Here is a 27969-nt window from a genome sequence, read left to right on the forward strand (position 1 = left end):
GCGAGACACAGCTCGATTGTTGATGTTTGGCCTCGATGTTTCCCGCCTCCCCCGCTGCTACTGCCACTTAAGTTCGATGTGAAACAGAGCTCAATTGTTGGCCACTCAGATTCGATGCTGCACTTTCACGATGCCAAGAACACGTTCTCGTACTTATGACGGAGAGAGCGTGCCTGAAACGCGAAATATAAATGACGTCAATTTCGACCAATCAGGACTGGGTATCTCTGTTTGGATAGGGGTTGAGATTTTTCAATTGTTCGATAGTTAATTACATGATATATACTATTTTATTCAATGTGAAAAATTGTTATGGAGTGCCGAAATCGTTTGATGCAAAAATCTGACCAATCCATCATGAAATGAATGAGTAATAAGCGTTTGAAATTGGACATTTTTCACGACGCGATCGATTTTCGTTTTTCAATTTGTACCCCAATATGTTCCCGAAAGACGTAATCCTACGTCAAAAATGTGTTTGAATGATGTGTTTTGGTAGAACCATCAGGCAATGTATATAAAAATTTATATAATTGTTTTGAACAATCAAAAATCAAAATAAAAATAAACAGTATTTTTGATCGGTTTTATATAGTTTTTGTGGTAAGTGGAAAACAGTATAATAAACTCTTTTGTTTCAAAACAAATTGATAGTCCTGAGAAGGACTGGAATGGTTTAATGGGTTGTACGGAATCTGCTGCGTTTCAGTCGGATGTAGCAGTTCAGTTTTGGGAGCGGTAGCTTTTACGGATTCGCTGATGTTTTCCTTGACTTTGGCGCCATCGGCTTCTGTGCGTCGATTTGCGAGGGTTTGATTGGCACCACCACGACGAGCTAAACGACGGATAGCGAGTGTGATACCATGCACTTCGCTCCTCTGCCTCCTTTGCCGCATCCAATTGCTGATGTGAAGAGGAGCGCACCAGCAATGCACACTAGATTTAATTTGATTCTCTCCGCTGCTTCCTCTTCTTTGCTCCCTTTGCCGCATCGCATCCATCGTTGGTTGCCGATGGCTTCCTCTCCTTTGCCGCACCGTATGGTGTTGGTTGATTTGTAGAGCACTGCACACTAGAAGCCCAGATGTTTGCCGATCTGAGCGTTGAACGAGAATGAGAAATCCAAAAATGCTACCGTCCTTTTATATCAGTTGGTATGTGAGAAATAGGCGCCCCCCACTCGCTCGCCATGCAAATATTTGACGTCAATTTCGACCAATCAGTACCGTTTGGATAGGGGTTGAGATTTTTCAATTGTTCGATAGTTAATTACATGATATCAATTATTTTATTCAAGGTGAAAAATTGTTATAGAGTGCCGCAATGTTTTGATGTAAAAATCTCATCAATCCGTCATGAAATGACTGAGCAATAAGCGTTTGAAATTGGACATTTTTCACGATGCGATCGATATTCGTTTTTCAATTTGTACCCCAATATGTTCCCGAAAGACGTAATCCTACGTCAACATTCGATTAGTTCAAAAATTGCTTGTGGGGCTAAACCGGATCAACCGGACCCACAAGAAGCAAATTTAATTTAATTTGAAGAAATGCACTCCAGGAATGTCTGACAGAGGCTTCGGGAGGGAGTCTTGAAGCGTCGCATTGCGGCAGTCTTCTGTATTTCCGAATCAGCTCTGAGGAAGAGACTCATATCAGTAAGTGATTTATGATTTGAATCTTCTTTTATTGATATTCCTACTTCTGCTGGGATGTGCCAGCGAGCACCTAGGGCGGTTCAGAGGATCTGGTGAACCGCTGCAGAGCACTGGACAAAGCTTTCTATGGTATGACACTCAAAGATTTACAGCGCCTGGCGTTTGATTTTACGGGAAATATTCAACGAACAAACCACCAGACGGGCACGGCCAAAATACGGGCAGAGACGAAGACAACAAAATAAAGCCGACTCAAATCGGACCATTTCATACTCGAGTTTTTGCGCTTACCAACACATTTGGCGTTCTATTTTCATTTATATAGATAACACTAACCAATAATGTTGGCATAAGAATGTAGGCCATCATGCTACATATGAATTTCGAAAACAAGTGGTCTCATTTAAATAGATTCGAGGGCTATATGAATAAAATGTGTGGGATGGGAAAAATATTATTAACATCCAGCCGTTACTATTATTGAACATTTTTGAAAATCTGTATATTCTGTATAAAACCCAAAAAATCTGTAATCTGTATCTAAAGATTCTTGGTCTCAAAAAATCGAAAAAATCTGTATATATACAGATTATTCTGTAGATATGGTCACCCTGCTCCCCACTGGATGGTACTTACACACTCTAGTAACAATCCCGTTGATAAACGATACAGCATTTATGTTGTTACCGTTAGCGTCGTTTATTCGTTATTTTTGTATTATTTGTATTTAGTGTGTAGGAAAATATGCCATAAAAATACTTACCCAGTGCTAGGGATTAGGTTAAGACAACATTACACTAACATATGAAAGCTGGAAAAGAGAATGAGTGTCACGCGGAAATAGAGATGGGGATAAGAATGAACAATAGTAAACAATAGTGAGAAAAGTAAGGAAAAGTTGAGAGAAGTGACCGAGGAAAGCGAAAGGAAGAGAGAATGTACATGGCAGATGAAAGAAGAACTGCCAGAAGAATTGATTTCCTGGCAGCATCGACTATCGCACGGACTGGAAATAAGTACACGGAAAATAAGATTTAAAAATTTTAATTTTAAAAAGCGAAAGATTTGGAGTGATTACACTACAAAATAATCAGTAGTCCTAAAATATAGTGAGTCCACAAGTGGGGAAATATCAGGACCCGTTGTTTTAGAGCCTTAAAAGGATCCTTATAACCTCGAAGAGGAGAACGAGCAACGTGCGAAGAACCCATCAAGCGAACAACGATCACGATTCCAGCGAAGGAAACACCACAAACTGACATACACCAACACAGAACTGTAAGGTTAGGTAATAAAAAAAACATAAAAATTATATCTACACGCTTTTCCATACTCCACATCCGAGCCTTGATCAGCTTTTTCCCCGAAGAAGCCGACCCTGAGAGCGATTGGCCTCAAGCTCGAGCTTGCCAGCATTAAAAGAGGCCTTGAGAGCCCAACCTCAAAGGTTCCCGAGGCTCAGACCAGGAACCGAGGTGTTGCGGGAGGTCCGTCTGACCCCGGAAGTAATAATTGGCGCCCAACTAACTAAGAGAAAAGCTAATCAAGACTCGGAAAAAATAATTGGCATTATTTTTTTACACCGGAGTGTAGGAGAGGTTAAAAAGCGAACATTGTTGGTGGTACACGTGGCGGCATTTGCCTGAAATCCTTCTAAAAAAAAAATTAAACTATGGTTCCGATAAGTGACTTACTAGTGCGCGTACGTTTGTGAAGAAGAAATTTAAAGCACCAAATTTGCATAAATAGTGATTCATTCATAAGCGCGAATTCGCTGATAGGTTAGAAGAAGAATTGTAAACGGGTCTTGATTCGATTATCGACGAATTTGTTCATTGATAGAGTTTCTCCAAGTGGTTCGTGACACGGATAACAATTATTAAAACACTGCTAGAATATTTATTAGTGCAATTCATTCGTACATTCATTTTCAAGATGAATTTTGATTCATTATACCGGAAGTTAGAGGTTTCTCATTTAGGCGTAGATGAAGTAGAGCATGAACTGTTAATCCGGAACATATTATATGATCCGAATGAACACGAGAGTATCAAGCGGCGTAAGCTGAAAGATCAGTTGAAACGTGAGAGAGAGCATAGCAATCCAATCACGTTCTATCAGATAACTTGGCGATCGACCAAGGATGAAATACAAACAATAATGATGAAGCTCGTAGCGATTGGTTCCTTACTAGAGAATCCTAAAATGGATACTAGAAATAAAGAGAAAATTAAAACAAAACTGATTCATTACAAATCCCGCATCGCACGTTTGAATTCAGCATCGGACTCTCAGAAATTTGCCCCAGATATTAATAGACTTGAAAAAGAATTAAATCAGATTTGTTGTAACCATTTCCCAATGTTAGCTGAGATCCCTGAAATGAGTAACGTGGAAGAGGAAATTTCGAAGCAGTTACAAGAAGTGAGAACGGAAATAGATGATCTAAATCAAAGTGTAGGAGCTGTAGGCCTTATTTCTGAGGAATCAGAAGAGGCAAATAGAACGGTCAAATTGATTCAGGAAAAGGAGAAAGAGCTAGAAAATTCAACGAAGCGTACAGAGGAAATATTGGAAAAATTGTCAGAATATGAAAAGGGTGAAGCCGAGAATTTACCCGATCTGTTCAGGGCTTTCAAAGATTTCGTTATTCAAACATCTGAACAAGAGAAAACAAGACGTCAGAAAGAATTAGAGAGACAGCATCAAAGGGTGAATGACGTAGAAAAACGTATTTACAATAAGAAAAAGCTAGAGAAATTGCTTTCAAATTTAAGCACAAGTATGAAAACCGAAGCGATGAATCCGCCTAAACCGAAAGTTTGTTTACATGAAATACCGAATCAAATGAATACGAGACAGGGCATTAGGAAACATTTAAACAGAAACGAAAGCTCTCACACTGAAAGCTCACTATCTGATGGCTCGGAAGATTCAACGAAAGATACGCGGAAACACCGAGTGAATAAATCGGTTAATATACATAAATCTCGCACGATTCATAATTCTAAAACTAAGAGGAAATCGAGGAAAGCGAGATCGGAATCGGAAAGCTCAAATGATTCGAAAGGATCTCATAGTGAGTGGTCGCGAGAAACCAGCTCAGAAAGTTCTTCTAGATCGCGAACTCGTAGGAGTAGAAAAGTAAGGAGATCTAGCAGTATAACAGTTAGACGTATACCAATAGCGGAATGGAAAACTAAATATGACGGTAGAGATGAGGGTCGGAAAATAGCAGAGTTTCTGAAAGAGGTTAAGATGAGAGCCCGAGCAGAATACGTAAGCGAGAAAGATTTGTTTCGGTCTGCAATACATTTGTTCACTGGCAGAGCAAAAGATTGGTACCTAGAGGGATATGAAAATAGAGAATTCAGAACCTGGTCTCAGTTGAAAAGAGAACTGAAGCGTGAGTTCTTGCCTCCCGACTTAGACTTTCAGTTGGAAATCCAGGCAACTAATCGTCGTCAAGGACGAAGCGAAAAATTTATTGATTATTTTCACGAAATGCAGAAGATTTACCATTCCATGACCAAACCAATTTCAGAACGACGAAAGTTCGAAATTATTTGGCGTAACATGCGACATGAGTATAAAAATGCGATGACAGGTGCAAATATAAGTTCTCTATCAAAATTGAGAAAATTTGGCAGGATAGTGGACGAAAATAATTGGTATTTATATCATAGACCAGCTGAAAATAGCTATAAACCACGAAATTTACAGGTGAACGAGGTGACAGAAGTGAAAGAGAGTGCAAATAAAAATGGAAATCAGAAAGGGAATAACTCAAAAATATTTCAGAATTCAAAAGTAAAACCCATTAAACAGCGCGAAACAACCAAGGGTAACATGCATCAAGATGCAGAAATGAGGGATCAGACTACGAACCCAATGGAAGGATCGAGTCAGGGAACATTTCGTACTCTTGTGGAAAAATACGTACGACCACAAATCGGCATTTGCTATAACTGTCGAAAATCTGGACATCATTATGTGGAATGTCCTGATAAACGTCAAAAGTTTTGTAGAATATGCGGATTTATGGATGTATTTACCAGTATGTGTCCGTTTTGTCAAAAAAACGTGGGCAATTCAGTTTGAAAGGGCAAATTGAATGTTATGATCAAAATCCCTTAGACGGCGTGCATATTTCGCAGAGTCTTCCTCTAGACGCATTCGAACCATTATCTGAATCTGATTACTGTTATTTGCCCGAAGTTGAAGAGCTTGTTATGAAAATGAATGGTGATCCACGTCCATTCGTAAAAGTTAGCATCCTAGGAAAAGAAGTAATTGGCTTACTTGACAGTGGAGCGCAGTGCTCAGTTCTTGGAATGGGTGCAGAAAAATTTCTGAAATCATTAAGATTAAAGATAAATTCATCTCATACGAATTTAATTAACGCCGCAGGCAAAACAATCCCTGTTATTGGTCAGGTTGATTTGCCGATACGTCTGGGTGAAGTCGAAAAAGTAATTTGTACGATTATTGCTCCACAGTTGAATCATCGATTGATTTTAGGCGCAGGCGACTTTTGGAAAGCATTCGGAATTCAACCGAACATTCCATGCATAGTCGAACTTGGCGAAATAACCGAGTTAGATACTGTGACAAAATTAACCCAACAACAGGAACAGCGTTTAGATGAAGTCAAAAAACTTTTTAAAGTATCTGTCGAGGGAGAATATCTTGATATAACACCGTTAATCACTCATAAAATAGAAATAAAAGATGAATATAAACATCTACCACCCATACGAATAAACCCTTATCCTACGTCACCTTCGATTCAGATAAAAATAAACCAAGAACTGGATAAGCTACTGACTCAAAATGTCATTGAAAAGAGCCACAGTGAGTGGTCTCTCAGCACCGTACCGGTTGTAAAACCTAATGGCGAAGTACGATTATGTTTGGATGCTCGTCGTCTTAATGAGAGAACACGAAGAGATGCGTATCCTTTACCACATCAAGACCGAATACTTAGCCGGTTGGGATCGAGTAAGTGTTTGTCGACGATCGATCTCACGAAAGCTTTTCTTCAGATACCACTCGAACCCAACTCGAGAAAGTATACGGCTTTCTCGGTGCTCGGTAGAGGGCTTTTTCAATTTAATAGACTTCCCTTTGGTCTCGTGAACAGCCCAGCAACATTATCCAGACTGATGGACGAGGTTTTAGGATACGGAGAACTCGAGCCAGAAGTATTTGTGTATCTTGACGATATTGTCGTCGTCACAGAGACTTTTGAGCGACATATTGATTGTTTAGAAGAAATAGCAAAACGACTCGAAGTTGCTAACTTGTCGATTAATATGGAGAAGTCGAAGTTTTGTTTGAACGAACTCCCTTATTTAGGATATTTACTTACTCCAGAGGGCTTGAAACCGAATCCGGATCGAATAGAGGCCATTGTCAACTATGAGCGACCATCTTCAATCCGAGCTTTGCGTCGTTATCTTGGCATGGCGAATTATTATCGTCGCTTTATATGCCACTTCAGTGAGATCACCGCTCCACTTACGAATTTACTCCGTAAAAAGCCGAAATCGATTGTTTGGAATGATGAAGCTGAGCAGTCATTTATTAAAATCAAGGAGAGTTTGATAGCTGCTCCAGTCCTCTGTAATCCCGATTTTATACGACCATTTCAAATACAAAGTGACGCAAGCGACACAGCAATAGCGGCGATACTAACACAACATCACGACGACGGAGAGAAGGTTATTGCCTACTTTTCTCAGAAGCTGACACCAGCTCAACAGGCCTACGCAGCATCTGAAAAAGAAGGTCTGGCTGTGCTTTCAGCCATCGAGAAGTTCAGACCGTATATAGAGGGAACTCATTTCATGGTTATCACAGATGCTTCAGCATTAACCAACATCATGCGAGGCAAATGGCGCACATCTTCGCGTTTAAGCAGATGGAGCATCGCGCTCCAAGGCTATGACTTCGAGATAAAGCACCGTCGAGGTAAAGATAATATCATTCCCGACGCATTATCTCGCGCTGTAGAGAGTATTGATCTGTGTACCCATGACGATTCTTGGTATACCAAGCTCTTAACGAACGTGAGAGACTATCCGGAAGAAAATACCGATTACAAAATAGAACAGGGAAAATTATTTAAATTGGTTCCGACCAGAAATGAAGTGCTAGATTATAGCCATGAATGGAAACTGTGTATTCCGTTGAGTATGAGATCACAGATTTTACAACAGGAGCACGACGATAACTTACACGTTGGCTTCGATAAAACACTAGAAAAAATTAAAAAACTGTATTTTTGGCCCAAAATGTCTTCTACAGTCCAGAAATATGTCCGTAATTGTGTCACCTGTAAGGTGAGTAAGCCGTCCAATACATCACAACATCCTGAAATGGGGAAGCAGAGATTAGTTACAAAGCCGTTTCAGATGATTTGTATCGATTTTATACAATCCTTGCCCCGTAGCAAATCGGGAAACGCTCATCTTTTGGTGATGCTTGATCTCTTCTCGAAGTGGACAGTCCTTATTCCTGTTCGAAAAATTTCAGCCAGTTTGACCACTAAGCTTCTCGAAGAGCAGTGGTTCCGTAAATTTTCGGTGCCAGAAATTTTGATTTCTGATAATGCATCAAGCTTTGTTAGCAAAGAATTCCAAACCTTCCTTGAGAGATTTCATGTGAAACATTGGACCAATGCACGTCACCACAGCCAAGCGAATCCCGTAGAGAGACTGAACCGAAGCATAAATGCGTGCATCCGTACCTATGTAAAATTGGATCAGAAGCTGTGGGATACTCGAATATCACAAGTAGAGTATGTAATGAATAATACCGTTCATGCGTCCACCGGATTCACTCCATACAGGGTACTATTCGGGCATGAAATAGTTTCGAATGGAGACGAGCATCTTCGGGAGGTGGATAGAGATGAAATATCGCCTTCAGACCGAGTAAACCGTAAACAGAATATTGACCAATCCATTTTCGAAATTGTTCGTCGAAATCTTGCGAAAGCCTATGAGCATTCTAAACGTAATTACAATTTACGATTTCATAAACCTGCTCCGGTATACCATGTTGGTCAGAATGTGTTCCGTAGAAATTTTGCATTATCTTCCGCAGGAAACGCCTATAATGCCAAATTAGGTCCAGCGTATGTTCCATGCACAGTGGTTTCTAGAAGAGGCACTAATTCTTACGAGCTCGTCGATGACAACGGGAAAAATTTAGGTGTATTTTCAGCAGCCGATCTGAAACCAGGTGTCGACGATCCTTGATAATAGTATTTTTCGCATGTTCTGAAAATTCATCCTTAATAGTATAGTTCTATATGTAAATTGATTAATAATTACAGAGATTGAGTCGATTGGAGTCCGCGGTGTTTGTGAATGGTTATAGTCAGATTATATTTTTGTCCTGTGCGTCTCTTGTTTCCTAGAAAAGTAGCTTCTTGTCTAGTCTTGAGCTGATCAGGGTTGAATAAAACCGCCAAATGATAAGATAGACATTCCATTAGATGTTTTTCAAAACCGGTTAATCTAAGCACTTTTATAGGATGCGACAGTGTACGGTATTCCCTTTTCATTAATTATTTAATCAGCCACGACTTGTTCACGATGATAACACCACTTTCGCTACAATGGAATTTAGGAGATAAATTCCTATTGTGAGGCTAGAGAGACTTTATCAGTGAGTGCTAAAGAAGAGATGAGTTCTCATCTGCAAGATAGCAGATTTGAAAACTCCAAGAGAGAAATGATAGGGTAAACGCGTAAAATACTGATATATTCAGCTAGTTGAATGAATCATCTATTTGAGAAAAAACGTGTCAGAAATGCCTTTTTCACAAGAGTCGAGATCTGCATATAAAGATGCTAACTCAAACCTGGGTTATTTAGAAGAGCTAACCGTTTAAATAAAAATAAACCATTCTGGTTTATTTTCTAGGGGGAGTGTAGGGTAGTGTTACCGTTAGCGTCGTTTATTCGTTATTTTTGTATTATTTGTATTTAGTGTGTAGGAAAATATGCCATAAAAATACTTACCCAGTGCTAGGGATTAGGTTAAGACAACATTACACTAACATATGAAAGCTGGAAAAGAGAATGAGTGTCACGCGGAAATAGAGATGGGGATAAGAATGAACAATAGTAAACAATAGTGAGAAAAGTAAGGAAAAGTTGAGAGAAGTGACCGAGGAAAGCGAAAGGAAGAGAGAATGTACATGGCAGATGAAAGAAGAACTGCCAGAAGAATTGATTTCCTGGCAGCATCGACTATCGCACGGACTGGAAATAAGTACACGGAAAATAAGATTTAAAAATTTTAATTTTAAAAAGCGAAAGATTTGGAGTGATTACACTACAAAATAATCAGTAGTCCTAAAATATAGTGAGTCCACAAGTGGGGAAATATCAGGACCCGTTGTTTTAGAGCCTTAAAAGGATCCTTATAACCTCGAAGAGGAGAACGAGCAACGTGCGAAGAACCCATCAAGCGAACAACGATCACGATTCCAGCGAAGGAAACACCACAAACTGACATACACCAACACAGAACTGTAAGGTTAGGTAATAAAAAAAACATAAAAATTATATCTACACGCTTTTCCATACTCCACATCCGAGCCTTGATCAGCTTTTTCCCCGAAGAAGCCGACCCTGAGAGCGATTGGCCTCAAGCTCGAGCTTGCCAGCATTAAAAGAGGCCTTGAGAGCCCAACCTCAAAGGTTCCCGAGGCTCAGACCAGGAACCGAGGTGTTGCGGGAGGTCCGTCTGACCCCGGAAGTAATAATGTTTGTAACAAGTTATCTCAGAAGTTCAATTCAATAAGTGCGCACTTTTGCCCCCACTATGGGGCAAAAGTTTGCATTTGTCATTTTGTATTAAAACAGGTATTTGTCCAACTACAAACAAAACTTGAGAAATTCTTATACTACGTTTCGAAGGTAATATATATACAACCATTCCGTGTCAAACTGATAGAGTAGTTCTCAGGTTTTCGTAAAAAGTGCTAGTTTCGTTCTTTATCGCAAACTATTAGACCGGTTTTTTTTTATTTTTTTGTTAGGGTGCCCATTTTTATTTTAGGGTGATTCGAAATATCGGCTGTTTGATATTGCATTTTTTATACGATAATGTATTCAGAAATACTTTTCCGTGCATGCTATAAGTATGGAACACCTTCAATCCAATGTACTGAAATTACACAAGCTTGAATATTATGAATTATTTTGAATTCTACTGTTTCCTCTGTCTATTGGTATCGCATTATATAAAAGCCCGAAGTGGATAAATAAAACTCTCTCTTATCATACAACTATACATCTGTGTACATCATTTATCATTTATTGGAAGAAGTCAGTGATTTCGACAAGTTCGCCTCGCTCGCTCTCGGAGGATAGAGAAAATAAGTATATCTAAGTCTTCAACAGTGGTGCCGAAACCCGGGAATCGTCTTGCCGGATAACTATCGGGTCAAAAGTGTGTCACAGCAGTACAATTCGAATGTGTCTGAGCCCCCTTTGGCTGACTCGAAGCAATTGATCGACGAATTCTACATCAAGAACACGTGACCAGCCGTCGTCACCTCCGAAAGCGTGAAGTTGCCTCAACTTCTCTTATTCATCTCGTTCATCGAAAAACCGACTCAGTTACCAGGTACGTCACATTTATCTCGTTGATTGTCCGAGATCATGCCAACACCTGCAATGAGAAAAACTCTCACTAGTGTAGTGAATCGGTTAAAAATTTTACACAGACGTAGGTCGAACATTCTCGGCTCCGCGCAGCTTATAAAAACTTTTAATGATGAATACCATGAAGGCATGGTTCATCAAATACAGGTTAGAATAGATCTACTCGATGATCTATGGAAAAGATTTTGTGAAATACAGGATGAAATCGAAATATATGAGGAATCCGAAGATTCTGAGGACCTTTCAGAACAACGTGTGTCATTCCAGAACATTTATGTTGATCTCAAATCCTCTCTAATCACAAAATTGCCTCGTGATAATCTCGTTTCAACTTCTCGAGTACCGACAGGTCAGGTACAGCCACAAATCACACAAGCAATTCGTCTTCCGGAGATTAGAATCCCAGAATTCGATGGGAATCCGGAAAAGTGGATTGAGTTCCGAGATCTTTTCAAGTCGCTTGTTCACGCCAATGGGCAGCTAACTTCCGTTCAAAAAATGCATTATTTGAAGGCTGCATTGAAAGGTGAAGCACATCAAATAATTTCGTCAATTCTCGTATCCACCGAAAATTATCAAATTGCGTTGAAAGCTATCGAAGAAAGGTATGATAATCCTAACCTATTGATTAAGCGTCATATCTCTGCATTGTTCTCTATTCCTACATTGAAACGCGAATCTGCTTCAGGGCTATCCGAATTGCTCGATCAATTTGATCGCCATGTTAGTGTGCTGAACCAATTGGAGGGTCCAGATCGTCACTGGAATTCGGTCCTCGTGGAGAGTTTAAGTCGTCGTTTAGACTCAGTGACATTAAGGGAATGGGAAAAACAGTGCAAAGATAATGAGCGACCAAAGTAAGAACAATTAGTGAACTTCGTCAGAAAACAAGCTCGTATGTTACTATCAGTGAAACTATCCCAAAATGCAAGTGTATTTAGCAATGATGAGAAGCGACCAACCAAAACGGGTTCGACATTGGTCGCCACCGAACCTTCGATTAGATGCCCTCAGTGTAAGCAGAGTCATTTTTTGTATAACTGTGTACAATATAAGAGTTTACCGCCAAAGCTGCGTTTTAATCTTGCCAAACGATATAAATTGTGTATAAATTGTCTAGGTGGTTATCACATGGCTAAAAATTGTAACTCGGCTAATTGTGGAGTGTGTGGAAATCGGCATCACACACTATTACAAACTAACTCGAGAGTATCGCACTCATTTATCGCTAATGGACAATCGGTAGAAAGTGAAGAACAATTATATCCTAATCAGTACAATACGCAATCGTATAATACATCACCGTCGGGTTCGAAATCTACGCATATGCCAGTGGTTCATACCCTCGCGACTCTCTCGTCGACTACATCTACCACAGTGAGTTCATTATCTGCACACTCTGAAGGAAATAAGCCAGAGTCAACCTTAACACAGATGTATCCGTCGCGTAATATCGGGTGTGAAGTGTTTCTAGCAACAGCCTTGATCAAGGTGAAAGATTTGTTCGATCGTAATCACTTCGTGCGTATCGTGTTGGACAGTTGTTCGCAGTGTAATTTCGTTTCGGAGTCCCTAGTTATGAAACTTGGACTCAAGCGTAGTAAAACAAACGTGGATGTGATCGGTGTCGGCATGGGAAAAGTACATATCACGGAAACAGTTATGCTTAATATAAAGTCTCGAGTAAGCAAATTTGAAGCTGCAGTGTCATGTCTGGTTATCCCGAAAATACCGGCGATTTTGCCCAGTAAAAACATCAACATTTCGAAATGGAATATACCGTCGAATGTAGTGCTCGCTGATCCTCGTTTTAACATTAGTGCGGGAGTTGATGTTCTCGTCGGCGCGGAATTATTCTTTTTGTTGCTAGAATCTAGCCGAATTTCGTTTGCTCAAGGTTATCCTCTATTACAGAGTACCGTATTCGGATTCGTGGTGTCGGGAATGTATTCATCTGCTGCAAATCAATCGCCGATTTGCATTATTAGTACCGCCAATAGTCTAGAAACAATGCTCCAAAAGTTTTGGGAAATTGAAAATTTCGACGTCGGTAGAGCGTTAACTTTAGACGAGCAACGGTGTGAAGATCATTTTAGAAGAACTGTGTCGCGGGAACCTGATGGAAGATACGTGGTTAGACTACCGCTACGCGAAGACCGGTTACCCTATCTTGGAGACGCGTATCAGCTGGCTCAGCGCCGGTTCCTATCAACTGAACGGCGTTTCAGGACGGACTCGAACCTCCGTGACAGCTATCATCAATTCATGGATGAGTACGCAAGATTGGGGCACATGCAGCGCACTACGCATACAGGTAAACCATTTACTTTTCTACTTCACCATCCTGTAATCCGCCCTGATAGTACCACAACAAAAATACGTGTAGTTTTTGATGATTCGTGTAATGAAGGTAATCAATTATCGTTAAATGACGTTTTATATGCCGGACCAACGGTTCAACCAACTTTAGTATCGATTGTTTTAAATTTTCGAATCCCAAGGTATGTGTTCATCGCTGACATTGAAAAAATGTTCAGACAAATTTGGGTTCATCCGGAGGATCGACGTTGGCTTCAAATTTTTTGGAGAATAAATTCGACTGATCCACTTTCAATATTTCAATTGACAACAGTTACATATGGCACAACGTGTGCTCCTTTCCAAGCTACGCGAGTTTTGATGCAATTGGCAGATGATGAAGAGTCGCGGTTTCCGTTAGGTGCAAAAATAATTAGGAAAAACACTTATGTTGACGATACATTGGCTGGTGGTGACAATTTGAACGACGTTGTCAATGCTGCAGCGCAGTTAAGGCTGCTATTAGCCGCCGGCGGTTTCAGTCTTCGGAAATGGTGTGCTAATGACGCGAAAGTTTTACGGGAAATACCCCCTGACCTAATTGAGATGCCGAGTGAGATTGAAATAGATAGGTCGTCGTCAGTGAAAACTCTAGGGTTGCTCTGGAATCCTCACATCGATCAATTTGCTTCCAAAATTCCAGATTTATCCAGCACAGATACGATCTCTAAACGCGTTGTTGTATCGGAAATGGCCCAATTATTCGACCCCATGGGCCTAGTCGGATCGGTAGTTGCAGCAGCTAAAATCTTCGTACAGCGTTTATGGATAGGTCAGCATACGTGGGATGAACCACTCCCGGATGAGTTGAAAGACTGGTGGCAAGATTATCGCGAACAACTGCCGCTACTGCACCAGTTGAGAGTGCCTCGACGTGTAATCACTAGTACGTCATATGCGATCCATTGTTTTTGTGACGCATCCGAACGAGGCTATGGATGCTGCGTATATATAGTTTCTACTAACACGAGTGGTGGAAGAATAAGCAACCTACTAATCACTAAATCGAGAGTTGCTCCTTTAGAGGATCAATCCCTCGCTTGGAATTGTGTGCTGCTTTGCTAGGCAGTCAACTGATTAATCAAATTCTAACTTCCACAGAATTTTCTGGATCTGTGGTATTTTGGACAGATTCGTCAGTGGTATTGCACTGGATTAATTCACCGTCATTTGCTTGGAAAACGTTCGTATCGAATAGAATTTCAGAAATTCAAAAACTTTCTGACGGACATACATGGAGGCATGTTCCATCAGAAATGAACCCAGCTGATCAAATATCTCGAGGAGCTCAGCCGAAACAAATTTTAAATGATAAATTGTGGTGGCATGGTCCAGAATTTTTATTGAAACCTGAACATCTTTGGTCAATTATTGAATCTGCAACAGGTGAAAATGATATACATTCAACTGAACGTAGACTTGTCGTATCGTTGCTCACTCAAAATAGTGCTCATGAGCATTGGGACATTTTTGAAAGATTTTCGGAGCTGTCGAAATTGTTGAAAGTCGTTTCATGGTGTACGAGATTTTTCTACAATACTTCGAAGAAGCATTTAAAAATTACTGGTCCGTTAACACCAAACGAGTTAAACACTACACTGAAACTATTAATTCGAGTTGCACAAGAATGTTCTTTCCCGAATGAATTTAAATCAATTAATAAAATGAAAGGTGAAGACTGCACTCAGCCTGAAATTAATTTCAAATCGCTATTGAAAGGTTTAAATGTGTATTTGGATGATTTTGGTTTACTTCGAATCAAAGGGCGCCTCGAAAGATTGTCCGCACTTTTGGATACCAGATGTCCGATCCTGTTACCTTCAAACCACAAAATTACATTTTTAATTGCTCGGTCAATCCATCTTCAAACGTTGCATTCTGGTCCTACATTATTATTATCAACCATTCGTCAACGTTTTTGGCCATTGCATGGAAGGAAGATTACACGAAAAATAGTTCGTGAATGCATCCAATGTTTTCGTTGTAATCCTCGGATGAGTAATCAAATCATGGCTCCACTCCCTGAAGTGAGGATTACGCCAGTGCGAATATTTTCGAACTGTGGATTAGATTATTGTGGACCTTTCCTCGTTCGTCCACTCGTAGGTCGGGGTGCGTCGGTTAAAATTTACGTTGCGAATTTTATTTGTATGGTCTCGAAAGCCATCCACCTGGAAATCGTGTATGATTTATCGTCACAGGCTTGTATAAATGCAATGAAACGCTTTATTGCCAGACGTGGACGTTTAGTAAACCTGTACTGTGACAATGCAACCGCCTTTGTTGGAGCAAATCGAGAGCTCAAAGAACTTCGCTTACAATTTCTCGACCAATTTAAACATGAGTCTTGGAACAGTTTTTGTTTACAACAAGGAATTAATTTTAATTTTATTCCAGCTCGTTCCCCTCACTTCGGAGGCTTGTGGGAAGCAGGTATAAAATCTTTTAAATTTCATTTCCGTCGAATTTTGGGAAGTAAAGCACTTCGGCTTGACGAAATGGTAACAGCTGTGACTCAAATTGAGAGTATACTAAACTCCAGACCACTAACGCAGTTGTCTGACAATGCAGAAGATTTAAATGCATTGACACCAGGTCATTTCATAATAGGAGAGCCAATGTTCTCTATTCCTGAACCAGATATATCAAATTTAGAACTTAATCGACTGAATCGATTCCAGGAGCTAAGACGATCCGTCCAAGATTTTTGGCGCCGGTGGTCCCGCGATTACGTGAGTCAACTCCATCAACGACCGAAATGGCAAACCGAAATGGCAAACCGAAACGCAGCTCCATCCCATCGAAGGCATTTTGGTATTGGTCAAACAAGAGAACCTCCCACCTCTACAGTGGAACTTAGGACGCATTGTACAAACGTCCTAGTTCGCACCGCAAATGGACTGTTCAAACGCGCCGTCACCGAGGTATGCATCCTCCCAATAGACGTCCCACAGAAGCCAGGAACAATCGAGGACCAAGTGTTGACCGAACCAAAATAGGATAGGGTTCGCATGCGGATGCACTGAAGTGGAGGACCTGGATGTCGAAGTGTTGAAACTAGGGAGTTTCAACGGGGGCATGTGTGTTTGATATTGCATTTTTTATACGATAATGTATTCAGAAATACTTTTCCGTGCATGCTATAAGTATGGAACACCTTCAATCCAATGTACTGAAATTACACAAGCTTGAATATTATGAATTATTTTGAATTCTACTGTTTCCTCTGTCTATTGGTATCGCATTATATAAAAGCCCGAAGTGGATAAATAAAACTCTCTCTTATCATACAACTCTACATCTGTGTACATCATTTATTGGAAGAAGTCAGTGATTTCGACAAGTTCGCCTCGCTCGCTCTCGGAGGATAGAGAAAATAAGTTTATCTAAGTCTACAACAGACGCTCTTGAAATCAAATAAGAAGTGAGTAGGAAAAGTAATGAAAATATTTTCTGTGTGTAGGAAAACGATTTTGCCTACATTCTTGGGGTAACGAACATATGCAAAAAAAACTTTGAATAGAAACAATTTTCAACCCGAAGACTTTAATCATTAAAATGTTTTATATTCCATTCTCTTTCAATTATTGATCGTAGAATGACAGCCTTTTAAATTACCCTTGCGGTCGATATTGGTTTCTCAGGGGTCGACATGAACGAAAATTGATTTTGGGAGTCGACGAGGTCTAAAAATTGACCCCCATTAATTAACTTTCAAGATACCGTATAAGTTTTGTTACGAGATCCAACATGATTTCTTGTAGAAAGTACTTTTATTGTACTATTCAGAATCTCAACAAATAGGTGAGCGCGTATAAGTTCGTATGAGATGATAAATTTGACAAATGCATTTGGCATTTGCGTTCTGAAATTTGTTGGAACTTATATACACTCATTCACTAAATTAAATTAATTAGAGATTATTAGAAATTATGAAATTAGAAATTAGAAATAGGAAGAAAGTCACCAGGTTTATCTCATAAAACTTATCTAAAAACAAATTCTCATTAACGTGCGATTTTTTTAAAAATTAATTGCCTACTCCAGTGTTTGTGAGTTTTTTGTATTAACATATTTACAATTAAATTAATATTTATTTAATTTTACATACATCATCATTTTACAAGCATCCAGATATCCAAACCGTCATTTGTCTAGTCCAGATTTTCCGCACGGTGCCCAGATTTTTCCAGATTTAAAAAAAATCTGCAATCACTTTTGACTTTATTGAGTTCGTTTGGAAAGCTAGTTTGGGCTAGTTTTATTTAAACAGTTATTCAAAATGGCATCACTAATTTCACCGAAGGGATTGGGAGGCCAGCCTGAGCTGAAATCGGGGTTTTTCGAAATTTGATTTTTTATGCCAAATGTCTCAAAATGGCATGAAACGTCATCTCGAAAAAAATGTTTTATCGAAAATCGGCACTCTGGGACTTATTTTCGAAATACGAAACGAAAAGTATGGTTTAGGGTGCCAATAAAAATAGTTTTCTCGATTTTTCATTCGGAACTTGCTACGAAATGTTGATGTGTACGATAATATACCCTATGCAAAATATTAGCTCATTCGGACTAGTCCCTTGTGGACAAACTCAATCCACACTCCTTCTTCACCTGCCTTGAGAAAGACACTTCATTGTCATTGCTCATCAGCGAACCGTGTCCCCTTCCACAAACGTCAAACGACGCTCTCGTGAAAGTGTTCAATAGAATTCGCAATTAAATATAAAAAAATGTCGACAAAAATCCAGACTTTTGATTTTCCAACATCCAGATGTCTGTTCAATACACCTGACAACTCTGGCTTAACCCTTTATAAGGCCGTGGAAACTAGGCAAGGAACCGACTCAAACTTCAGAGAATATAATCCTTACATGAGGAAGAACACAATATCTTTGGTAAAGAATAAACTATTGGAACATTTGAAAAAAATGGTGGCAATAGTTGTCATTTTATTGTGCTTTTGGTTATACAAAAATAAAAACAATATCTCTAGTGCAATGAAAAAAATTGTTTTTATATAGAAAAACATAAAATTGGAATGTTTCATCGAATACTCCATTTTTTATTGAAGAAACTGCATGAATTACACAGTAGATCCTAAATTGAAAAAATGATCAATTTGTTGCATGTTCAACGAATTTAAACAGATTTTTTTCCGACGCTCTGAAATCGCGGTTTTTTTTACATAAAAATGACTCCCACATTAATATCGTACACATTCAGCATTTTTGACCCTAACAAAATTGGAGTACTACAGATACTTTTAGAAGTCTTTTGTCAAGCAAAATATTGAAATAATATTCCAAGTGCGGCAAAAAAAATATTTTCTGTGGGTGGCAATATAGTTTGTTACTGCCTTATAACAGGTCAACCAACCGCAATGTTTTTAAATCTATATAAATAAAAATGTCAGGCAAAATCTGTTGGTAAGCGGAAAACCCGAAGAAGGGATGGTCCGATTTTAGCCTTCTTTATTTTCTATTGTATTCGTCTCTTCCCGTAGATCAATATAGCGGAGAGAAAAATCGGAAAATTCGGAAAATTGCATATGTTCCTCAATTAGCTAAGCGTTGTTAGTCCATTTGATGTTGGCGCTAACGAAATTGATTTTTGTTCGAAAGTGGAATAGGATTTTCAGAGGGAATAACGCATTCCTATATCTTCTATCTATATAAACAAAAATGGAAGGCCAAATGTGTTGGTGTGCCCTAAACCCGAGGAAGGAATGGTCCGATTTGAGCTGTCTTTATTTTGTCATATTCTCTGTATCAAACATGTATTCCACATGCTTGAAGAAACTTGAACGAGAATTGTGTCTGGAAAAAAAATTTATATTATAAGGACGAATTTTTGTAGAAGTACTAGACAATTTATAGTAAAAGGAAATTGTAAATGGTCAAATGGTAATCAATCAATGAAGCGTTCAATGATTGGACTTACTAACGTTCACTTAGTAAGAAAACGTGGATGTTTGAAAGTATTCAAATCAAAAAATCTATTTTGGGCGGAACGAAGTTCGTCGGGTCAGCTAGTTAGTAATAATTTTGTGTGAATAAGACAAAAACTAGAAAAAGATTTTTGTTTAGAATATTTGGCTATAGGGGTCTGAGGTATCACTTAATTCTGGAAAAGGGGTCTATTGCTCAAACTAGTTTGAGAACCCGTGATCTAGAGTATACTCCCTTGAAACAAATGTCTATCCGTTGAAACTATTGAATAAAAACATATTGAGAAGTAACTTAAAATAATTCGCCTCACAACTCAAATGTACTGATCGTATTATGAAAAATCCTGTGAATCATAGAAAAGTTATTACAAAAAGGAAGATTTAATTGCGCTCACTAACTATCGTCCTTTCATTCGCTATCCAACTCTTGACGAGTAAAGTTCAGTGTCGGTATTGTGCGTTGCCACTTTTGCTATTGTGCTATTGGTACGAGTGAACCGTGTACGAGTGAAGGTCATTGCTGTCCGCTTTCGACCTGACCATTTGTGAAGTGGAACGAAGGAACAAAGGAAGCAGCTCTCTTGCAGCGAGCCGGATTGCGGCTGTTGAACTGATTCGGCATAACGGGATCGCCATCGCGTGACTGTCGCAAACGGGATTCATCATCACGTGGCTGCGTAAGCTATTCTTGCGCTATTGTGTTGTCTCCGTAGCGCGTAGCCTCTGTCTCTCCCTGATTAGGGCAGTAGAGCGCATTATTGGAACAACTTATATATTAAGGTACACATATTTATTATTAATATTATTATTTAATAGATTTGTTCATTGTTTGATATTATTATCATAATTTTTTTTTTTGCTATTTTTTTAAGATTATTGTTAAAATCAATAATAATTTAGAAATAAGACAGACATTTTTTTGAATGGAGAATAGTGGAGGATCTCCAGAGATGGAGATCTCCGATAATGAATCTCATACAAGATCTGGGAAAAAACATAAATGAGTCCCTCATAAGGAAGATAATTCTTCTGGGGACGAATCCGCTCATCCTACCAAGCCCCCCTCTAAGAAAATTGCAAGCCTCCCTTCTCAACCCACTGTTACTTCCACTCCCCCTCTCCCATCATCGATTTCGCTTCCCCCTTCTGATGCTTCCGATCCAACCCAATCCTCGTCCTCGTCCTCATCCTCATCCTCGTCCTCATCCTCGTCCTCGTCCTCGTCTTCCCCCTCTGTTGTCTCCGCTCCACGTGTCAGAGTTTATCCAGAAGATGCACCTGGAACTGGCCCTTGGGTTGTTTTCCTCCGGCCAAAACCGAAAGGAAAAAACCTTAACGTGATTCAGATCATGAAAGATCTGGCCAGATACACTTCTGTATCTGAAATTCGCAGGGTTAGACCGAACAAATTGCGAGTTGTCGTGAATGAACGGAAACACGCAAACGAGATTGTTGCTGATCAACATTTCACTCTCGAATATCGAACATTTATACCCTCCCATAACGTAGAAATTGAGGTGGTGATAACTGAAACGGGTCTGACGAGCGAACAAATAAAAGCAGAAGGAAAAGGCAAGTACAAGAAGCTCCCCTCAATGGAAGTGAAAATCTTGGACTGTCGCCAACTCGGGAAACTTTCCCATGATGGGGACCAAACTAAATTTACGCCGTCCGACTCGTTTCGAGTCAGCTTTGCTGGTGCCGCCCTCCCTGACTACGTTATGGTGGACAAATTGAGACTACCTGTGCGACTCTTCGTGCCAAAGCCCATGTCTTGCAACAAATGCAAGTCAGTTGGTCACACTTCGGATTATTGTGCCAACAAGGAGCGCTGTGCCACTTGCGGAGAGCAACATGAGGGGAAATCCTGCAGTGCGACTGAGCATAAATGTCCATATTGCGGGCGATCCCCACACGAGCTCTCAGTTTGTGAAAATTACAAGAATCGCTGGGAGAAACAGAAGCGCTCTTTGAAGGAACGCTCGAAACGCACTTTTGCGGATATTTTAAAGGGCGCTTCTCCACTGGCCCAACAACAACAACCAATCAACACACAAAATGTCTTCGCCACGTTGCCCGTTGACGAAATAGAAGCGGACACAGCTAACGGGGGCACCCCGTTCATTTTCCAAGGGAATCCCTGGCGCAAAAATGTGACCACTCCCAAAGTTCAAGGACAAGCCCCTCCGGTGATACCCCCTGTTAGCATGCCTAAAAAATCGAGTGCAGCGGACAAGCAAAATCAGGTTCCTCCTGGTTTCCGTGGGAATAATTCACCTTCGAATGGCCCAGCACTCGAGGGGACATCAAAAACCCCAACTGTCCCTGTTATTCCTTCCAGTTCAACTTCCCAATCGGGATTTATAAAGTTGTCTGACCTTTTGAACCAAATCTTCAAGTGTTTTAATGTTTCCGACTCCATCAGAACCCTTGTCATCTCAATGCTTCCAGTATTAAAGACAATTTTGCAACAATTGATGCAAACATGACCCCTCCTTGCAATGATTATCTCTCTTGATGTCTAATTCAAATAGAGAGGTCGGAGATATCACTGTTTTACAGTGGAATTGTCGTAGTCTTATCCCTAAATTGGATACATTCAAATTTTTAATTCATAACTTCAATTGTGATGTTTTTGCTCTGTCCGAAACTTGGCTTTCTTCGCGAGATGATATCTCTTTCCACGATTTCAATATTATACGCTTGGACCGTGATGACAGATACGGAGGGGTGCTATTGGGGATCAATAAGTACCACTCATTTTTTAGAATTGACCTTCCACCTATTGGAGGGATCGAAGCTGTTGCTTGTCATGCAAACATCAGAGGCAAAGACCTCTGTATTGTCAGCTTGTATTGGCCTCCGAGAGCTGCGGTTAGCCGCAAACAACTTGATGACATGTGCTCACTCCTTCCTGAGCCACGATTGATCTTGGGAGACTTCAACTCTCACGGAACTGCCTGGGGGGAACAGTACGACGACAATCGTTCATTGTTGATATATGACCTTTGTAACAACTTCAATATGACCGTTTTGAACACTGGGGAAACAACACGTGTGCCTAAACCTCCTGCTAACCCAAGTGCTCTTGACCTCTCGCTTTGCTCGAATTCACTATCGTTAGATTGCAATTGGAATGTAATCCAGAACCCCAACGGTAGTGATCACTTGCCAATCAAAATTTCCATCACCATTGGGTCGAATTCTTCTGAATCTATAAACATGGCATATGACCTCACAAGACACATTGACTGGAAAAAATATGCGGACGCGATTGCTCTAGCCATCAATTCCAGAGATGGTTTACCTCCATTGGAGGAGTATAACTTCCTTTCTCGTTTGATCTATGACAGCGCGGTTCGCGCTCAAACGAAACCCATCCCAGGTTCCACCATTTCCCGAAGGCCTCCCAATCTATGGTGGGATAGCCAATGTTCCAAGCTTTATGTAGAAAAATCGAATGCATTTAAAGCTTTTCGGAAACGTGGAACCCCTGAAAATTTTCAAATGTATTTAGCCCTTGAGAATCAGTTCAAAAATTTGATCAAAGGGAAAAAACGTGCTTATTGGCGAAATTTCGTGGGAGGTTTGTCACGAGAAACGTCAATGAAAAAATTATGGAAAGTGGCTCGAAACATGAGAAATCGCTCTTCAACGAATGAAAGCGAAGAATATTCACATCGATGGATTTTTAATTTTGCACGGAAGGTTTGTCCTGATTCCGCTCCTGTGCAAAAAATTGTTCGAGATATACCACAAGGTAGGTGCGATCTTGATTCCGAGTTTTCGATGGTAGAATTCTCTCTTGCTCTGCTCTCATGTAACAATTCTGCTCCGGGATCGGATAGAATTAAGTTCAACTTGCTGAAAAACCTCCCTGATGTGGCGAAACATCGCTTGTTGAATTTATTCAATCGGTTTCTGGAGAATAATATTGTTCCAGATGATTGGAGACAAGTACGAGTTATAGCTATTCAAAAACCCGGAAAACCCGCGTCCGACTTCAATTCGTACCGCCCAATAGCAATGCTGTCTTGTATACGGAAATTGTTGGAGAAAATGATCTTGTTTCGCCTTGATCGATGGGTTGAAACGAATGGCCTACTCTCAGATACACAATATGGGTTCCGCAGGGGCAAGGGGACGAATGATTGTCTTGCGTTGCTTTCTTCAGAAATTCAAATGGCTTACGCAGAAAAAAAACAAATGGCTTCAGTATTCTTGGACATAAAGGGGGCCTTTGATTCTGTTTCAATAGAGGTTTTATCAGACAAATTACACTCTCGGGGTCTGCCGCCTCTATTGAATAATATGTTATATAACTTGCTTTGTGAGAAACATTTGAACTTTTCTCACGGAGATTCGGCAGTAAGTCGGGTCTCTTACATGGGCCTCCCCCAGGGCTCATGTTTAAGCCCCCTTTTGTACAACTTCTATGTAAGCGACATCGACAATTGCCTTACACAAAATTGCAGCCTAAGACAACTTGCAGATGATGGAGTGGTGTCTATCGTAGGACCAAACGAATCCGACCTGCAAGGACCCTTACAAGATACTTTGAACAATTTTTCAACCTGGGCCATTGGGCTAGGGATCGAATTCTCCACGGAGAAAACAGAGATGGTGGTTTTTTCTAGGAAGCATAGACCAGCAAAACCAAAGCTTCAACTTTTGGGTAAACCGATCACTCATGCTATGTCATTCAAGTATCTTGGGGTCTGGTTCGACTCCAAATGTACTTGGGGGGCCCATATTAGGTATCTGAGTAAAAAATGCCAACAAAGAATAAACTTTCTCCGTACAATTACCGGCACCTGGTGGGGAGCCCATCCCGAAGATCTTATTATGTTGTATCGAACAACTATTCTCTCAGTGATGGAGTATGGCAGTTTCTGTTTTCAATCAGCTGCCAAAACACACCTCATTAAACTCGAGCGAATTCAGTATCTTTGTCTCCGTATCGCGTTGGGATGTATGCCCTCAACGCATACCATGAGTCTTGAGGTTTTGGCAGGCCTACTCCCACTAAAAGATCGCTTCAATTTATTATCTCGTCGGTTCCTCATCCGGTGTAAGGTTATGAACCCATTGGTGATCGGAAATTTTGAGCAGCTGATCGAGCTAAATTTTCACTCCGGATTCATGAGTTCATATCATGAATTCATCTCCATGCAGGTTGATCCTTCTTCGTATATTCCCAACCGTGTTTGTTTCCCTGACTACATCAATTCCTCTGTGCATTTTGATCTGTCCATGAAGCAAGATATCCATGGATATTCAGATTACCAACGATCGAGGATCGCTCCAACGATCTTCGATGAAAAGTATGGGGGTATCAATTGCGATAATATGTACTTTACTGATGGGTCCACTATAAACGAGTCTACAGGATTTGGAGTGTTCAACGAATTTTTTAGCACCTCACACAGTCTTCAGAATCCTTGCTCAGTGTATATTGCTGAATTGGCAGCGATACACTGGGCGCTGGACAGCGTCGCCTCACGACCTGTTGAACACTATTACATTGTAACGGATAGTCTTAGCTCTGTCGAAGCTATCCGTTCAGTGAGGCCGGAAAAGCACTCGCCGTACTTCCTTGAGAGAATACGAGAAATTTTGAGTGCTTTATCCAGACGCTGTTATGTCATTACCTTTGTCTGGGTCCCTTCACATTGCTCAATTCTGGGTAACGAGTGGGCTGACTCATTGGCAAAGGTAGGTGCAATTGAAGGCGATATTTATCAGCGTCAAATCGCCTTCAATGAATTTTATTTTTTAGTCCGCAAAAATACCATCGCTAACTGGCAACGCAAGTGGAATGAAGATGAATTGGGCCGGTGGTTTCACTCGATTATCCCTAAGGTTAGCCTCAAACCGTGGTTCAAAAGTCTGGACTTGAGTCGGGACTTTATTCGCACCTTCTCCCGACTCATGTCCAATCACTGTTCGTTAGATGCACTACTCTTCCGTTTCAATCTTGCCAGCAGCAATCTCTGCGTTTGTGGCCAAGGTTATCACGACATCGAGCACATTGTTTGGTCGTGCGAGGTGTATCTGGTCGCCAGATCGAATTTAAAAAACTCCCTTCGGGCCCGAGGAAGACAGCCCAATGTGCCGGTGAGAGATGTGTTGGCTCGGTTAGACCTTGATTACATGTCCCATATATATGTTTTCCTTAAAGCTATAGATCTTCGTGTGTGATTGCCCCTACATCCTTATACCCTCCTTTCCTTCCTTTGCGGGTAATTCGTCCCCTTGCTATAAATAGTAGAATAAGTTGAAATGTAAATACACTATAGATATACGAATAGATTTATAAATTGAGTGTTCATCAACATTGTTACAATTTCCTTATATCCCATCCTTCTCCTAAAAATATGTCACCCTCCTAAACTCGAGTACACCGCGAGTAATCGGTTTTCCACCTTACTAACCATAGATGTAAGAAAATTGTTTATATATATAGTTTTAAAATTATATTTAAGAATTCGGCTCCTTTAAACTTAAGTAACTGAGCCTGTAAAAATAAACGAATTAAAAAAAAAAAAAAAAAAAAAAAACTATCGTCCTTTGTTCAAACAGTCCAATACACATTCACCAATATTAGTTTGAAATGCTATTTCCTTATCACTCCATCTCAGCGACCGCGACGAGCAATGTTTCGCCAATTCAGTCCATCAATAACGCGTATTGATTATCAGTCTTCAGACACTTTCTCATTCTCTTTTCACTAATGCGAGAACAAACCCGTATTACTGAAACAACTATGTCGAAAATGTTTTCCTCCACATTTTCCACCCTCCTAAGCATCATCGCAGACACCATGAAGGCCTTCTGAACCACCGATCCGATAAATTTCCACGCTCACATCGCGCTGAAATCACCCGTCATCATTTGTCGTCATCATCACATTCACGATAGTAGCATAAAACTGGTGCAGTTCACACATAACGAAAACACTTCGAGGGCAACTTGTTATTAATTAGGCATAAGTTTAGCAAGCGTTCCGCCGTCTCTCGAGCGGTTCAAAGGTTCAGCAATCATTTCATTTCTTCACTTATCACGCGCGCGCATATACACTCCACTGACTGCTCATATTAAGTGCGTATCGCTTGCAAACGATCTTCGTCAACCCGCAGAAAGGTAAACTTGGCACGAGCCACACTTTGTTTTTGTTGAATTGTCTGCGCAATTTTCCTTTTCCTTCACCTTGCTGCTTCTTCTTCTTTTCCAATCTTGATAAGCACACGGCGCAACACAACATTGGCAGCAACGAAACTGTGTTATCAAGACATCGCGATTTGCTCACCTTGTGATGAGATACAGATCCCATCGTTTCTTGGACAGCGTGTCGCTGGTTCGCAAACACTCCTCAGGACTGAAAGTTGTGTCGAAGTCGGATAAGCCTTACGCTTATCAGATAAGTCGGTACAAGTTGAGTTTTCACACGCGCGCACTCCCGCCCGGTGTTGTGTACAGAACTTCGCGTCTCGCTGTTGTCGGATGAAATGAATTTTCAGGCGTGGGCGGCACTCTGCTATATAGCATTCGGTCGCCACCTCCACCCCAAAACGAATCTAAACACAGCTGCTAAAAAAAAAAAAAAAAAACACTGACAAGATTGGCGCGAACGGACGAGATGGAGATCGAGAGTGGCTTCAATGCTTCAGCGCAGCTTCAACGGACGGATAAGGTCCAGTTGTGATGAGGAAGATCACTTGAATTGTGACAATACATCCGGCGCCATTGTTCGGAGGAAAATGTGTCCCTCGAATGTATGTACTGTGCCAGGCTACTTATTATTTTTATTATTTGAGCAGTTATTATTTCACTATTTTGCTAACAAAAATCAATTCGTACATACCGTTTTGTTTCATACTCCGAACACTTAAGCTTTGATGGCCATTAAACAGTGTCTCATTACTAAAAATGGTACTCTTTCGCGGAATTATTTTGATTTTTGGATACAATAGAGCCTTCTTCTTCATTTGACTACAATAAAATTGATCTACAAATACATATTTATGGTGAAAAACTAAAAATATGTTTAATCACTTTTGTCTCCAATTCCGAACACCATTTTTGTCACTGACTCATATTCCGAACATTTTTGTCTCAAATTCAGAACAGCAAAAATCAATTTTTCTTTAAATCATAACTTTAAAACTATTGGACTGATTCATATGATCGATATCTCAAACTAAAGTCAATTAGCTAGTCTTTTTTTGGAAAAATTGGATTTTGCTTTTGCAAATATTTATTGTACTTGTTTCTTATAGTTTACATGGTTTCGCAATTTGAATCATGCGTAGAAA

At 40.2% G+C, this 27969-nt stretch overlaps 1 protein-coding gene across 1 annotated transcript in view; it reads right to left on the reverse strand.

Moving 5' to 3' along the window:
- Nucleotides 1–27094, reverse strand: part of LOC129762700 (uncharacterized) — a 36663-nt gene extending 9569 nt beyond the window's left edge. The window contains exon 1 of the mRNA XM_055761202.1: nt 26964–27094. Within this exon, the coding sequence (XP_055617177.1) occupies nt 26964–26987 (24 nt within the window). The 5' untranslated portion in view covers nt 26988–27094. The remainder of the gene's footprint in view (nt 1–26963) is intronic.
- Between the last annotated feature and the right edge of the window lie 875 nt (nt 27095–27969).

Source organism: Toxorhynchites rutilus, chromosome 1 (genome assembly GCF_029784135.1).
Source record: "Toxorhynchites rutilus septentrionalis strain SRP chromosome 1, ASM2978413v1, whole genome shotgun sequence".
Lineage (NCBI taxonomy): Eukaryota > Metazoa > Arthropoda > Insecta > Diptera > Culicidae > Toxorhynchites > Toxorhynchites rutilus.